Raw genomic sequence first — 17,351 nt, 5'->3', positions numbered from 1 at the left:
ATTCATAAATCGAGGGCTAAAAACATATTCGGGTTACAAACTAAATACATCAAATATTAGAGGAGATCTACAACACAACAGGAACGCAACATGTAAATGTAACACACACATACACGAACTATAATATAACAATGGCCATTTTCCTGACATGGTAAGGAATTTTAAATAAAAAAAATGGTGGTGAAATGTTTAAACCCGCTGCATTTGTTTGCACCTGACTTAAGGTAACACGATACCGAATGGCATATCTTCCGATTTCCCAAATTTTTGGCACACGTGTTCTTTGAATCAAGTTACATCGGAATATGTAATAAAAAATGGGGGTCACCATTTTTGTTTTCTTGGTATTTTCATAAGAAAACGTCAATTTTGGCAACAGATTTACTTAGGTATATAGGGGAAATGTCTATTTTTCGGCTTGCCTTTTTAGATTTTCCAATGGATGGCTATGTTCTTATATACGGAGAAAAACAAAAAACTAACATAATATTTAGGATTGCATTCTAAATCCATACACGTATAGAAACTTATATGTCACCATCCTTGTTTTTGAGATAAATGGCTTCAAAGTTGATTGATACCCTTACAATTTGGCCGAAAACGTGTGACGTTATTGAATACAGAATGTAACGTACGTTAATATTACTCAGAGAAATGGAAAACAAAATATACGGAATCTGAATGGTGTTTATTTTATTTTCATTTCCCCTGTCGGTTGTTGTAAATTTCCTAGTAATGCAATATGAAATATTTTGTCCTGCAAATGGAAATTACACTCAAATGAATTAACAATAATTTTGTCTAATTTTCACTGTTTCACACCAAACGAGCATATTGTAATTCAGTGGTTGTTGTTTGTTTATGTGTTACATATTTGTTTTTCGTTCATTGTTTTATATGAGTAAGGCCGTTAGTTTTCTCGTTTATATTGTTTTACATTGTCATTTCGGAGCCTATTATAGCTGACTATGCGGTATAGGCTTTTCTTTTTATTAAAGGCCGTATGGTGACCTACAGTTGTTTATTTCTGTGTCATTACGGTCTCTTGTGGAGTGTTGTCTCATTGGCAGTCATACCACATCTTCTTTTTTTATATATACTTGAAACTTGCTTGAAATGGTCGGTTCAACGTGAATCTTATGATAATAGTTCATGAATAAATCACCGGAAAGATAGAAGATCTTAATTCTAAAATTTAATTAAAATCATGAAAAATACCTTTAAATTTTTATAAAGTTCACGTGGAAATAACATGACAAATTCACGTGTGATTTGAATAACTGAGTTTTTTCTCCATCCTTTAAGACAAAGATGGTATCATCGCTTCATCCATGCAGAAATAGAAAAATATGATTCAGTTAACAGTTTTATGATTGCTCGGCCACGGTTTTTGGTGGTTGTTTAACGTTCAGTGGCAAATAGTTAATGCATGTTCGGGATGATACACTATAATATTGAAAACAGTTGTTTATAAAAGACACATTTAATGCACCAGTCAAAAAAGGGTGAATATTCTGTTAGTTGTGAAAATTATGAGTGAAAGTAATTATCCTGATAAAATACACATTTTAAAAAATAAAATAACAAAACTGAAAGAAAATTTTAGAACTCACATTCTTGATTTGCTACATACATATTAAGTATAGCGTACTCTGCGTGGTGTTAATGTGTCAGGTGGTTGCTTAGCAAGTCGGACAAACATTGCGAACTGTACGCAAGCATTCACAAAATTCAACAGTCTCTTATTTGTGGAAAATTATTTACAAAACAAATTTACAAATCTTGAGATTAGATTTGCATTCTTTATAAGTAAAACAAACTGCGAAATATAAAGGTTCCAGCTTGAAATTCCACATGTAGGAGATGTAAGCCGGAGTCTGTACTCTGCGTGCCTTTTTTTTTTTTTTATCAAAATGCCTAATCTAGCAACCTGTCATGAACAAAAATAAGGAAAATCCAGACGATATGCGCATCTTTAAGTTTAAACACCATGTACATAATTTTAACTTGAAGTAAAAAGACTGTAGTGCTAAATACCTAGCCGTATACACCCTATATACCAAGTGCGGGATTGACGGTTGAAAGGACACAAGTGACACAATATGATGATACGTACCTATTAGGATTTTGGTGACAAAACGTATTATTGAATATCCAGCTCATATAATTGAATAGTTATTTGGAGATCTAAAATGAAGTAGCAATGTAAGCAAACTTACATTTCAGTCATTTTGTCTTTGGTGGAAAGTTGATTAATTGGCAATTTTACCGCACGTCCACCTTATTTCATTATGGTTTGAATTTTCTACTGAAGAATAAAAATTTTAAGACCTAAACAAATATGTACCAAGAGACTGAAATGTTACTGGGATAATTATACTTATCAAAACTTTCCAATCTCGGGGACCAACGATTACTAAAACTACAAATTAGAAATAAAAGATACTCGTCCAATTAGCTAGCTCCAGTCACAATTTGCTTGATTTCTTTGGTTTTGATGTCGTTAGGTAGATATAGGAAGATGTGGTGTGAGTGCCAATGAGACAACTCTCCATCCAAATAACCATTTAACTTGAAGTAAAAAGTAAACCATTATAGTTCAATGTACGGCCTTCAACACGGAGCCTTGGCTCCAGATATTGCTTTCTTATAAATTGCATATCCCATATCTCCATTTATCATTATAACAGCCAACTGTTGTACAAATAAAATTTTCCATATAATTATTTGCTTTATTTATACTTATACTTTTACTAGTCTCATGTTACCCTCTTCCATAATGAGCAAACGGTAAAGTAGATATTTCTTTTTGCGTAAATGTTCGTAACTTTTGTCGATTACTAAGAAAAATTAGAGGCAATGATTTGAAATTTAACAACTAAAGTTTCAAATGACGGTTGTAAATTGTCGGATTGATTGCTGTTTGCTTAACGTCCAGTGGCAAATAGATAATGTATTTTAAGGACGAGAACAAGTTAACAATGAATACAATTGGTAGGTTATGTAATAGAGGCGTTACGGGATTATGGTCGAGTAAATTTGGAATGACACTGGAAAATGAGGGTATTTTGGAAAGGGTCAGAAATTTTATCTTGGAACAAGCTACCTACGGACCCCTCAAAGAGTTGCTGTAAAGGTTTTTGATTTTCAATTGCACTCTCTTTATTGGAGGCATCGGATTTAATGTCCCAATTCTGACCGGATGTAGCTGCAAACTTGATACATCCCGCACAGTCAAATATACGTCTCACTTTCGAAGCCGGCATTTTACTGTCGGTCGGAAGAAGACCAAGTGATCATTTCTATTCCCTAGTCACCCTTGTGGTGTAATTCGAAGAATAAAAGAAAATATGTAAAAAATTATGTAATTGTCAGAAATATAAAATGTATTTGTTCTCACTACGAAACAAGTCTCTTTCTGTTGTTTGAATAAAAAGTTAGTCAGTCGTTTGCTTGTAAATTTCAAGAGAGAAAAATTGTAACAGAACCAGTCTGATAAGAGCCAGTCCTGCATGACTATCAACTTGTGTTTATAGACGGAAGTGGATACATGGGGCTGTCTTTAATCAGACTTTAACTGGAATTGAATTGTTTTTAATTTTATTTTTGCCAAATCAAGTTCTCATGTATTTCTCAGTCTACGTTAACTTTCTCAGACCTCATTCCAAATTTGATGTCTGTCCCGTGTAGATTTGGTCTACAGGATTACAAAGCTAGCACTTTATTTTATAAATATTTCAGAAACTATATTGTATTCATTCTATACAGACCAATGAATTTCAGAGACTGTTTATACTTGGAACACAGGGAATGTTTTTAGGCAAAATAACAAAGTTAAACCACTTTTTTACATTCCATACTAACAAACCATTTTCTGTAGGAGTTTCAAAGTCTGATTGTACCACGTATTATTCTTTTGCGCCTAATTCTGTTCGAATTTTCATCTAGATGATAACTTTTTTCCATTTAGCCCGAGCGGTGTTTTTGACGACCATTTCAACACGAATTGATAGTTGTACAATTCCTGTTTTATTATGCATCATCCTAAGTTTCTATAGATTAGATTTCTACGAAAATTTCATGGGGATACGGCGTGCATCATGAATAAGCATTTATTGCAAATATAAACCAAGAATAAAATAAAGTGACAAAACTCAATCTTTTATGCATAAGAACATAATTATATAGATAAATCGTGCAGATGCTTCAATATTCGAGAAACAGAATATTTAAAAGCAAAGTAATACATTTTTAAAGGTTAACAATGAGCAGAAGTACTTTCTCATATCACGAGTATGGTATTACGAATAATCATATGATGATATGATATAATTTCTGTACAAAATAAGAGAAAACAGGAACTTTTAATGCGTTTAGCAGAAGTTGACACGGATTTTGTAAAGCAATAAACTTGTTACGTGAAACCTCTTGGGATGGTAGGTAAGTTATCTAAGCTATTTAAGGACCCAAAATGCCAAATGTAAAACTATTTAGACGAGAAAAGTAACCATCTAATTTTGTATAAACAACATATAAAATAAGTGAAGGTTTACGACTTAGGTCAGGCACATACACATTGTGGCGGGGGTAAACATTTTAGTTGGCGCCTTACCCTCCCAATAACTAGGGACTAACTGACAACTATTATCAAGTAAATAACCAAAAATTTCCGTTCTTTTTCGTTTATAAATTTTAATTTTAACGGCAGATTGCAGACATTTTCTGATATATATATATACGTATATAGCTTATTTGTACTCGGACCAAATTCATAATTTGCTATAATATACATGTAGTATTAAATGATCAAAAAGCAGGGCACGATGTGATTAGTCTTAAGATTTTAAAATATATCCTGTTAATGTAGCCGTCATATTCGCTAAATAATGCTTTAAAAAAATCGTTTATCTGCCAAAATATCGTTTTGACTGGAAATTATCACTAGTTAAAAAAAAAAAAAAAATTGAAAACTATAAATTACGAAAAGTTTAGTTAATACTGCGAAGGCCATTTATATCTTTGGTATTTAAAGTCCGGAAAAATTGGCTTCGCCATTACAAAAAAAGGACGAAGAGACAAACAAGCTTTCAAATCAGTTCATAATACTCCACTAGCGACAAGTGTCGTGCTAGTCATGTCCAATACATTGCTGATTCATATCTAGTGAATTATCATTTTACTATAGAGCATTTGTAAACGTTTTTTAACTAATACTTCAAAGAAAAGTGCTTGATTACTCGCTCCTTTATTTTTTGAAAGTTTTAAGGCCGTTAGCTTTCTCGTTTGAATTGTTTTACATCGTCTTATCGGGGCCTTTTATAGCTGACTATGCGGTATGGGCTTTGCTGATTGTTGAAGGCCGTACGGTAACCTATAGTTGGTAATGTCTGTGTCATTTTGGGTTTTTTTGTGGATAGTTGTCTCATTGGCAATCATACCACATCTTCTTTTTTTTTTATATTAGTATAGCAAACTATGATATCTAAGTAAATGTTTCTCTTTTTGAAGTGTGTATTTTCCGTACAAAGCAATATACAAAACTTTGTTTTCTGATTTGTGTTCTACTTGCAGATATTAACCAATGAGATGATGGGAAGATCAACAATATCAGTAATGGTTATTTTCATATGTATCGAGTGTTTTATGTGTAAACAATGCCCTAACCAGGTATGCACATGTTACAGATCTAGTAAATTAGCAAAATGTTCGAGGCGTTCATATATACCAACATTTCCGAAGTATGTCAAATCCATTCATTTACAAAACAACAAATTGTATACTCTGACAAGACGTTTGTTTTCAAATATAACACGATACTATATACAATCCTTATCTCTGGTTTCAAACTCAGTTCGTCATATTGATGACGAAGCGTTCGTCGACTTAAAGTGTTTACGCTCTTTAGAAATTTCAAAAGAAAAACGATTAAATATCACATATTTCAAAAAAGCATTTAGTGGACGTGGGACAACATTTGCGAAAATTCGTCTAGAAGACAATGGTTGGTCATTTGTTCCAGATTTTGTTGTATCTTCTTCAGCTTTAACAAACATTACCGAAATACATCTTGGGAGAAATAGTTTTTCGAATTTTTCCATGAAAGGAATAGCGAATCTCAAAAACTTGGAGACACTAGATCTGTCCCAAAATAAACTTATTACATTTATTATACCAACGATTGTGAATATACGTAAATTAATTCTGAATAATAACGATATTGTGCGACTTCCAAGGTTTTGCGTTAACAATAGCGATACAAGTAATGTTCCAAGACTTAGATCAATCTTTTTAAACGAAAATGCACTATCTAAGATAGATCCCAAAACGTTCAGATGTTTGCCATCTCTTGAAATCCTTCAACTCAATGGAAATAGATTAAATGTTTTGTTGCCTTCGGCTTTTGACACAATGCCTCAATTGAAAAATTTATCTATTGAAAAAAATAAGTTAACAAAAATATACGGAAAAGCTTTTCAAAGTCTATCCCTACACAGGCTGAATATTGGTTTCAACAATTTTCACTTTCATCGATTAAGAGGAGTCGATTAAGACAATATCTTTTTACATACTCCTAAGCTGAAATACCTTGATTTAACAAACAACTTTTTAACTGTATCAGACATATTACATAGAATGTTTAGTCCTCTAACAAATCTTACCAATTTGAATCTGGACTCTACTCGTCTAACATGGATACCACCTAAAGCTTTTCAATCACTGCGATCACTAAAATGGCTGACTCTACAAGGCAACTCTTTGTCCTCGTGGAATGACAGGCTATTTGAGCCGATGAAAAACTTGCGGTACTTGAATCTTCAAGGTAATTATATCAGCCTTATCAACGAATCATCGTTCCCAGATGAAATGTTAAACAGACTTGAAACACTTGATCTATCAAAAAATCATTTTGCCTGTACATGCAATCTTATGTGGTTTCGAGATTGGATCAGACACAAAAATCTTAGTTTACCAAAACTGACCAACTTTCCACGTGAATATAAATGCATTTATCCAGAAAAAATGCATAGAGTACTCTTAAAAGATTATAATCCAACGAAAGAGAGTTGTACGCCCTGGAACCCGTTATTCACAGTAGTGATAACGTTAGCATCATTTACAGTGTTGGTTCTTGTTCTATTACTAACCGCATACAAATGTCATTCCAATATCAGAAACTACTGCTACCTGTTCCGACTGAACACACTTAAACGCAAAGGCTATATAAGATTAAATAGTAGCGAGGATTACGAGTACCATGCATTTGTAGTATACTGTGACGCAGACAGGAAATGGGTCCATAATATTTTCTTGCCTAAACTTGAAAACGAAGGTTTCAAGCTGTGTATACATTTCCGAGACTTTGATGTTGGGGTCTCAAAAACTGAAAACGTAGATACTTATCTAAAGAAATGTTGGAAAATTATAGTTATTATGAGCAATGAATTTGCAAAGAGTGAATGGTGTCAATGGGAGCTAGAATTTTCACAAGACCGCAGACGCAGGCAAGGAAGAAACGCATTTCTACCAATTATGCTGAAAACCATTAATTCAAAGCACATGATATGTCCAATTAGGACATTGCTGAAAACAACTCCATATGTTACACATCAAACTGGAGTAGGAGAGGATTTATTTTGGAAAGCTGTAATTGAAGGCATACAGAAACCTCTGGGCAATCCACCCGTTGCAGTTTGACAGACTATGTACTCTTTAGTAAAATTTTCGTTTTTTTACATTGTTGTTATGACCTGATTTATTTCACTTGACTGGACGGGGTTTAAGAAGTTCGCTTATTAAAAACTAGTTCAACTATAGACAGGAGTTTCAGGATAAATTCATCAATGAAGTGACCAGTTATTAGTTCCGTATCATACTTTCATTTCATTTGTATATACGTTTTGGTGCCACCGATAGGTGATTTTAATTCAACAATAATTATAACAGCAATCATCCATGTCACACACATCTTCTAATCGACTGTCCAGGGTTATTAAAGTTAAAACATTAGCTCTGTCCGATCTGTTGAAATAATGGGGGTAATATTCTAATGCTGAAGTAAGATGATTAAACGTTTTATACCGAGGGATTTATAGATATCGCTAGGTCATGATGTCAAAATGCTTGTTAATTATTATATTGAATTTGAATAACTCAATTTGATTTCAAGCGATAACAAACTTGTACGACTTATTAAATCTTTTTTTGTCATGGTAATAAATCTCATCAGATAAGTGTTCGAAATATAAACAGTATTCGTTTTAAGTTGTTTGAATGTTTCAAAATGAATTAAATGTGACAAAGCGAATATTTTTAATTAAGAGTTTTTTGTAAATTATTGAGGAAGTCCTTTATCCCCGTAGACAAACAGAAAGACACAATTTCGTTGGATCACATTGAAACGAAATCATTTCAATTCGTATAATATATTCATATGAAATTATAATCTGTGTGATAAGGGAACGTTTTGTTCCCTGTTAACAGATAAATTTTCGACATTCTTTGTTTTTGTTATGTTATCGAGAAGATTAAAAGAAACGCATGTTTTACGGTAAAAGGAAACCTGAAGTTGAAAGGCATACACATACTAGAAAGACTATTGTACACGCTACAAGCTGACAAAACAACTAACGGTAACTATTCTAAAATACATATCAAGTGTCTCTAATGTATATGCTATAAGTATTTTTCAAAACCAAACTAATTTTTTTTTGTACTGCTTTGAAACATTCTACACCAAGAATAAAATACGTTTAAAATATTTGCGATCCGACTATTTCATTTGAATATCTGTATGTATAGAATATATGCAATGGAGACAATGCATATTGAAAATCGTATGCTGGCATTTGTAGGATGTAACGCAAACCATTTTATACCGATCCAATCTTCTGTGTTAAGGGAGGGATTTAGAAGTGTTTAATAATTTTAATAACCCCATTGTCATTTCATTTAAAAATTTGGAAAAATAGATCAAAAAGTAAATTGTATTTATATAAAAGTTTAAAGCACAATTTAGAAATGGAAAACTACTCAAACTGTAAATCTTTTGAAAATAGAAGTAACATAACAAAAATGAGAATTGGCGATCATAAATTGATTATAGAAAAAGGAAGACATTTAAAAATACCTAGAGAAAAAAGACTATGCATTTCCTGTAATACAATGGAGGATGAATCCCATTTTATATTATACTGCCAAAAAATTGCTAAACTAAGAGATAACTTTATAGGAAATGTAATTAAACATATACCAGAGTTTATGTCCTGGCAAGAAAGCTTAGGGTCCTATTCAAACAGGCATTAGAACTGATGACAGGGGACTCTTGATTTATTTATAAAATATATTAATATATCATATAGATAGATTGTTTTGCCTTTTTTGCTTTTTTTGTTTTCATGGTTTTGTTTGTTAAATGTATTTGGTGTATATTTATGTTATTTGTTACAAACTTATTGTTCAGAGTTTATATGACAATAAATATTTGAATTGAATTGAATTGATACAAAATATAAATGAAAAATAAGCTAAAATGCTAAATAAGCTGGCTTGAGGGCATCAAATCTTGGTATGATATTTGTAAAAGCAGAATGTTTGTCTGGTTCACTTCATTTTTTCAAATGTTTAAAGGTACTCTTTTAAGAATAAGAATAGTAAATTTTAAATGGATAAAGCAGAATTCAATAGTGTTACCCAATTTCTCGCTGGTACTTGAAGCTTTGAAGTAAAATGAAAAAGAATGATCTACATAAAGTGGGTCTCAGTGTGGTCTAAGCGTGACGCGGGATGCCGATTTTTTTGTAAGCGTCACACGTGAAAGTCAAATTATTGTGCCCTGAAAAAGGGAAATGAAGTCTAGCGGGACACGGGAGATTACAAAAAAATGAGAACTGCTTACGTACATAGTGTAAACGGAATACGGGAATCTAAAAAAAAAAACAGTAAGTGGGATCTGGGATCAGACCCTCCTTTTATTAGACCTTCCTAAAGGATTTGGTTTTATTTCAGATCGCAACTAAATCATCTCATAAACTTCGGAATCGCGACTTGATCATGTTAATAGTAAAGTATTAAAAAGTGAAATAGTGTAAATGTATAGCCATCTATATGTAGACATGTAGAACATACATTAACAATCAAACTCATATAAACCGTTAGTAAATGTATTTAGTTTAATAATTTTCTTTTTGTTTGCTTGAGAAATGTACATTGGCTTGATAATCACACGTGCATTGACATTTACAACCGCCATTCATGTTTAAAGTAGATAGCAGGTTAAGCATTTAAGCTAGCTATAAAACAAACACACCATGTTCTTCAAGAAATAGATATAGGAAGATGTGGTGTGAGTGCCAATGAGACTGCCTTTTTACAAGATTTTTTTTTTATAAACATGATAAAGACAGCATGTTATTTCAAATTATTTTAAAGGCAAAAACAAAGACCAGCTGGTTAAAGTTTAAGATACAAGGTCACACTTCACTATCACTATTCAAGTTAGAATGTAAATACCAATAGGGAAGTTGTAGATATAGATTTGGTGTCTATTTCATCAAAGATGAGATTGATATATTTGAGTTTTACAAGCTGAAAGCAGCTGATGATTTGTGTAAATATCATTTTATCAGCACGAAATAATCTATTGAAATTAAACTTTTCTAGATGATCAAATAAGTGAGACGATAGTATATTTCTGTCAAAAGGTTAATGAACATCCTAATACACACATTTACAAATATATTTTACTATTGTATTTAGCTATATATAAGATGTGATACAAGTATCAGATATACGATGGAATCTTAGTCACCATTTCGTTCACGTTTTATTAATTTAAAAAAGTTCATACAAAAAAAAATGTAAAATTAATTGTTTTCCTCAGTAATTCAGCTGATGTAATGGTCAACAAAAATATGTGCCTAAGTATTTCAAGATTTTAAAAATCAACTAATTAAGAGTTTTAAAACGTGCACTACATTTATAATGTACAAACATAAGTATGAGGTATAATTACCTAGACAACTCTTCACATGACACATAAATTAACATTTAGAGGTGACGGTGAGTTTTTTTCTCTCCCAATTTAGAGTACAAAATAATTGGCTCAAAATATTGACACACTGGCGGATTAATGAAGGAAGCAATATTTAACTGCTATTCAAATATACTCAACCGATTACGAAAGAACATATTACAAAGATCGAAAAACGCAGATCCTAAGTAGAAGACCGGGTGCGACGTTTATGTTAATGTCTCTGGCTATGCATACATGATCCACCAGGCAAATGCACCGACAGTCAAATAAACTCAGCATAGATACCAGGACTAAATTCTGTACATACGACAGACGCGCGTTTCGTCTTCTAAAGACTCATCAGTGACTCTCGAATCCAAAAAAAATAAAAAGGACAAATAAAGTACGAAGTTGAAGAGCGTTGACGACCAAAATTCCTAACATTTGCCAAATACAGCTAAGGTAATCTATGCCTGAGGTAGAAAAGCCTTAGCATTTAAAAAAAAATCCCAAATTTTGTAAACAGTTAATTTATAAACAAAACTATATCATTGATAATTCATGTCAACACAAAAAGTGCTTACTATTGGGCCTGTGATAGCGGAATCTACCCAAATTGTCATAATTTGGAACATTAAAGATCAGACGACCTCGCCGGCATCAGCATATTTGACAGAGAAATCATGAATTGAGTAAGTTGAGACAACTACAAATCCAATCGTGACCTGTGGACTGTTAATTCAGATTATTGTGTGTATAAATATATATTTGCGATTTTTGAGAAATAAACAATGATGCAAGATGAATTAATGTGATATAATGACAATCTGGATACTGGAAGCTTACCCCGTCGCATTATTCACATTAATAAAAACATCGCAATAATAATTTCTAAATTTACAGAATAGGTTTAACTTACATGTATGTTATGTTTTATAAGTATCGGATAACATGTCCATCTAATGTTAAACTGTTAATTTTTTTTTATATAACGAACCCGTAATACAACGTAGAACGCACTGAGTAAAAGTTCAAAATAAGCTAGCATTAAAAAGGTATCAACATTAAATTTCAATATAGATTTAAATGTAGCAAGATGCATCGGGGTTCATATCAAACAAATACTTTCATGTTTTAAATTAGATTTTTTATCTCAGAATAGTGGATTTTTTTCTTTTTAAACTGTACGTGTATGATAGCTTTTATCGCATCGGTTACTGTCTCAGCAAACTAAATGAATAGAAAAGGAAAATATCTCAATGAAGCTCGTATTGACCACCATACAATGATTAAAGCTGTTAGTAAAGGAAATTATAAAAGACTTACAAAAATTAAAAGAACTCGTCAAATTATTATGACAATTAGGATATTTTTAAATGTGTTTGTATTTACTTTAAGCTTTATGTAGAACTGCTATTTTGTACAGATGAAACGTTTGTTACTTTTCAATTAACTAAAAATTTACGATTCCTTTTCTAAAACAGAAAAGTGTTCGTTTTATAACCATTAAAAACCCATGAAGATTTCCTCTCAGTATAACGCAACGTTATTGTGTGTTAATATTTACCTATTCAAATGTTCCTATTTATAACTGACATGGTATAAAACGAACAAACAAAGTAGGTTAAATTTTCATATTTAAAACACCTTGAACCTTTTGAAAAAACATTTATTTTTACTTGACAATATCTCCTATTTCCTCTACAAATTGTGAAGTGAACGATCTTTATCAATATAGGATAACCTATTGCCTTTAGCATATATCAAAATCAGTAAGGAAGTTATTTTGATACATCTGTAGAAGTTGATATGTATACAAGCAAGGTCGCAGTAAGTAAAATAATATAAACATGCCGTCAATACTAAAACTTATTTCAGACTAAAATGTGACTTCATAATATTTTAATTCTTTTGTGTAATTCTTATAATAAGATATTTATATAAAGTATTGCAGTCTTGGTGTAATATGCCAAGTCTGCCATTCAACATTTTAATCTAGGTATTTATGATGATAGATATAGGAAGATGTGTCAATGAGACAACTCTCCATCCAAGTAACAATTTATAAAAGTAACGGTCAAGCTTCGGTCTTCCACACGGATCCATTGTACATCAGATTCCTGACTCATGACAGGTGCAAACAATTGCAGCGGGATTAAACACTTTGATTGTACCACACCTTCTCCCTTTTCTGAGACAATAGTATCACATCACAACATAGAAAGACACACTATAAAATATTAGTTTATTCACGAATACTGGTGTATACTTAACTGCTGGTGGAGGGTATTTCGGAGGCATTACCAGCCAAGTTGTCACTATTATTGATATGGTCATGATAATAAATTAACTGTTTACAAACTTTGAATGTTTAAAAATATGTGGTATTTTCTACTACCAGGTATAGAAAAAGATAAAAGCTATTATAGAAAAAACCATGAAGAAGTGACGCTCCAATCAAAACATTGGGTTGGCCAATAATCAATTTTCATGAATTCATCTCGGGAGTCCTTACAAATTTTCGACCTTTTTATGAATGTTGTTATAGAACATGTTGAGTTGTCTGTTACTGTCAATTTGAGCACTTTCAGGGCGACTACGGTGCATACATTTCTAGATCTGTATATTGAATCTAGTGTGAGGTATTCATCCATAATACAGAAAACATACTAAATATTCTCCCAACATCGGATATATCTATATCAAAGGAAGAATGCAAAGATCGTATGTGTTATATATTTTATGAATTAGCTTCTGAGGACAGATAATTTCGATATAATGCATTTGATTTTAATATTGCATTTGACTATACAACCATACTCTTTAATATATATACATGCACAACAAAAGACTTAAAAAAGAAACAGCACAGTGGGACTTCATATGTTTATATTTGGTTCTATACAGTAGTATAATAGATCGACCTTGTAGATAATTGAAAGGCTTCTATTTTGCAGATAAAAGATAACGTGTCCAAGCATTGTTCGTTGTTTCCTGTGGAATTTATATACTGAATATACGTTTAGTATTTTTTAAATGAAGTAGTAGAATTTGTGTCTAATACTACTAGGTGAACATGATTTTGATAGCTTATATACCCTCAATTGACAGTTGAGATTCGCAGTCTTTCCTGGTGAATGATAGAACAGTAATAAATAATTTCCGTACGTGTACTTTATACTAGTTAAAGTAATGAGTATGTTTTTATCTTCACAATTACAGAAATGCCTAATCAAAAAACATATATCCTGTTTGTTTTCATGTGTATTTATTACGGCTGTTCATCTTGTGACCTAAAATGTAGATGTGATGTAAAAACAAGATCAGCTTTTTGTTCTAAGCTCACATACATACCAAGATTTCCAGAATATGTGAAATCTATCTCTTTAACCAACAACAAATTTCACATTATCAACAGGGAATTTATGTCAAATTTAACGAAAAACGACATAACATCTCTAACGCTTACCTCGAATGCAATTCGAATTCTAGATGAGGACGCGTTTTCTGGTTTGCCAGTTTTGAAAAGTCTCATTTTATCAGGTGAGAAGGAATTGAATATTCCTGATGTCAAAAAGGCATTAAGTAAATTAATAGCTTCTCTGGAATACATTGGCTTAATGGAAAATGGTTGGACTTATATTCCTTCTGGCATATTCGATGCAAAGGCTTTTAAAAATATAAGGAAAATTCATCTTTCCAAGAATAAACTCCTAGAATTTACTTTTGCCGAAGTCGCAAATCTTACGAACTTGAATCGACTTGATCTCACAACAAATAAACTCATCACTCTTAATGTGACACACTATATTACTGTGAAAGACATGATTGTTGATGGAAACGATATTGTTCGTCTTTCGAGTTTTTGTAACAGCATTGACGGGACAAGTCTACTGCAAAAACTTCAATTACTACGCATAAACGACAACGCTCTTTCTGAACTAACACCGACCATGTTCAAATGTTTGCCGTCACTTAAAACCCTCCAGCTGAGTGGTAATAGATTGACTGTGTTGTTGAACGATACGTTTAGCAGTATACCTCAGCTGACCGAATTACATGTGCAATACAACAAATTGAAAAAAATTGAGCGAAATGCTTTTAAAAGTTTATCGTTGCAAAGGCTTAGATTTGGATATAACGGATTTCATTTTGATGAAGATCAACGATTTCATCCAAATTATATATTTAAAAATGTTCCTAAGTTAACAGAGTTAGATTTGAGGAATAACTTTTTACCATCAGATAACGAACCTGTGTTACGTCAAATGTTTAGTCATTTAAAAAACCTTACTTCACTGAATCTCGCTGCAACATATCTGCAAAAATTACCAACTAACGTTTTTCACTCAATGTCATCACTTCAACGCTTGATTCTTCAAGGGAATAACTTGCGTAATTGGCAAAAAGGAACATTTGAAAACATGACACATTTACAAAGCCTAAGTCTCCAAGGGAATTATATTCAGTTGATTAACTCTTCGTCTTTTCCGAATGAACTGTTAATGAGACTGAAATCTCTCGACCTCTCAAACAATCATTTCTCGTGTACATGTGACCTGATGTGGTTTCGTGATTGGTTAAGAAATAAAGATAAAAACCGACCAATTTTGCTTAACTTTCCACACAGGTACAAATGCATTTCACCGGAGAATATGCATGGGAAATATTTGATAAGATATAACCCAACCAACGTCATATGCACACCTTGGAATCAACTATATACAACGGCCATTATTTTGTCATCATTTGGCTTTATAATAATTACTCTTATAGTTGGGGCATACAGATGCCACGCAAATATCCGAAATTATTTCTATCTGTTTAGAATACACAGACTAAAACGACGGGGATATATTCGTCTAAATAGTAGCGAAGATTACGAATATCATGCATTTGTAGTTTACTGTGACGCTGATAGAGAATGGGTTCATAATATTTTCCTGAGAAAACTCGAAGATGATGGTCTCAAGCTGTGTGTTCATCATCGAGACTTCGATATTGGCGCATCAATAACAGAAAACATAGACACTTACTTACAAAAATGCTGGAAAATTATTGTAATTATGAGTAATGATTTTGCTAAAAGCGAGTGGTGTCAGTGGGAAGTAGAGTTTTTGCAGGAACGTAGGCGTCAACAAGGAAAAGATGTATTTTTACTCATCATGTTGAAAACTATAAATTCTAATCATATGACGTGTCCTGTTAAAACTTTGATCAAGACAACTCCATACCTCACCTATAAAGGTGGAGTAGGGGAGGACTTATTTTGGAAAGCTGTCTTTGAGAGTATCAAAAAGCCTCTTGGCGATCCACCAGTTGCAATGTGACAAGATACACGACACTGTCAGTTTACCCCAGTTGTAGAAAAGCTCTCACCTGTATCAAGACTAACAATTACCTAGACATGTTACACTGCATTTAAAAAATTCATTAAAAGATAATTGTCTCTATTAAAGATTTACGTTTCTTTATTATAATTGGAGATTCAATAAATATAAGAATGGGTGTAGGAACTGCTTACCCTTCCGGATATACAGCTCATGAGTTAACCCCCAGTGTACAGTGACATTCGTTTTGCTCAATAGGTACTTTTTGAAGTTTTCTTGTTTGTCGTTCGTTGTTTCTCTTTTTTAGCCTTGATTGTGTGTTCTTTTTTTATACTTTTCTTCTACTTGTTTATCAATTTAGCAGGTTAGATTTGCACGGAACGTCTTAAATCCTTTCATTGTGAAGTGACAATAGGACCAAGGTAGTCATCTTGATCTTGAATGAAATATTTAATCAGTTCGTGACTAATTATTATGACATAATAAACAATAGTTAAAACTACGTGAAATACGAATTGGTCATAAATAACAAGGATATCAAATTTCTAAATTGATGTTAGAAAGAATACCAAAATGTTTCCTTTGCTCTTTTACACATCCGCCGTTGGCGTGTAAAATCTACTTTGAAGTACAACAAACCGATATTAAGTGCAAGAAATCATAATTACTCATCAGTAGGTTCAGAATTATTAGCAAGCTCTCTTTAATATTGTATAATTTGTAATTTAGATGATAACCTGGCCCTAAAGATTGGGTTCTAAGTGCAAGACGATCTGTTTCGTTTAGTGATATATTTACATATACAGAAACCTTGACACACATTTCATCAATGGCACAGCTATTCTCCCCAGAGGATTCAATGGCCAAGTAAATAAATAGATGTCTTAAAAATAAAATCACAGTTTATTAACTTTTGAATTGTTATAAAATACAATTTGATTGCACAGTTTTTAGAACAAATAGTGTAGAATTGTAAACATAAACGTGTTAAAGCAAAGGAATTATCAAAA

At 32.3% G+C, this 17,351-nt stretch overlaps 2 protein-coding genes across 2 annotated transcripts; both read left to right on the top strand.

The window, feature by feature from the left end:
- The first annotated feature begins 5,580 nt into the window (after positions 1–5,580).
- LOC134698114 (uncharacterized) lies at positions 5,581–16,426 on the top strand. Its single transcript, XM_063560404.1, has 3 exons — positions 5,581–6,547; positions 6,620–7,672; positions 14,234–16,426. The coding sequence occupies exons 1-3, from the start codon at positions 5,587–5,589 to the stop codon at positions 16,339–16,341; spliced, it is 4,122 nt and encodes a 1,373-aa protein (XP_063416474.1). The 5' UTR covers positions 5,581–5,586; the 3' UTR covers positions 16,342–16,426.
- Positions 6,527–7,707, top strand: LOC134695921 (toll-like receptor 7). Its single transcript, XM_063557409.1, has one exon. The coding sequence runs from the start codon at positions 6,634–6,636 to the stop codon at positions 7,693–7,695; it is 1,062 nt and encodes a 353-aa protein (XP_063413479.1). The 5' UTR covers positions 6,527–6,633; the 3' UTR covers positions 7,696–7,707.
- Positions 16,427–17,351: the final 925 nt, after the last annotated feature.

This window comes from Mytilus trossulus, chromosome 14 (genome assembly GCF_036588685.1).
Source record: "Mytilus trossulus isolate FHL-02 chromosome 14, PNRI_Mtr1.1.1.hap1, whole genome shotgun sequence".
Lineage (NCBI taxonomy): Eukaryota > Metazoa > Mollusca > Bivalvia > Mytilida > Mytilidae > Mytilus > Mytilus trossulus.
The sequence above is the reverse complement of the archived record's forward strand: the minus strand, read 5'-3'. Positions and strand labels throughout refer to the sequence as shown.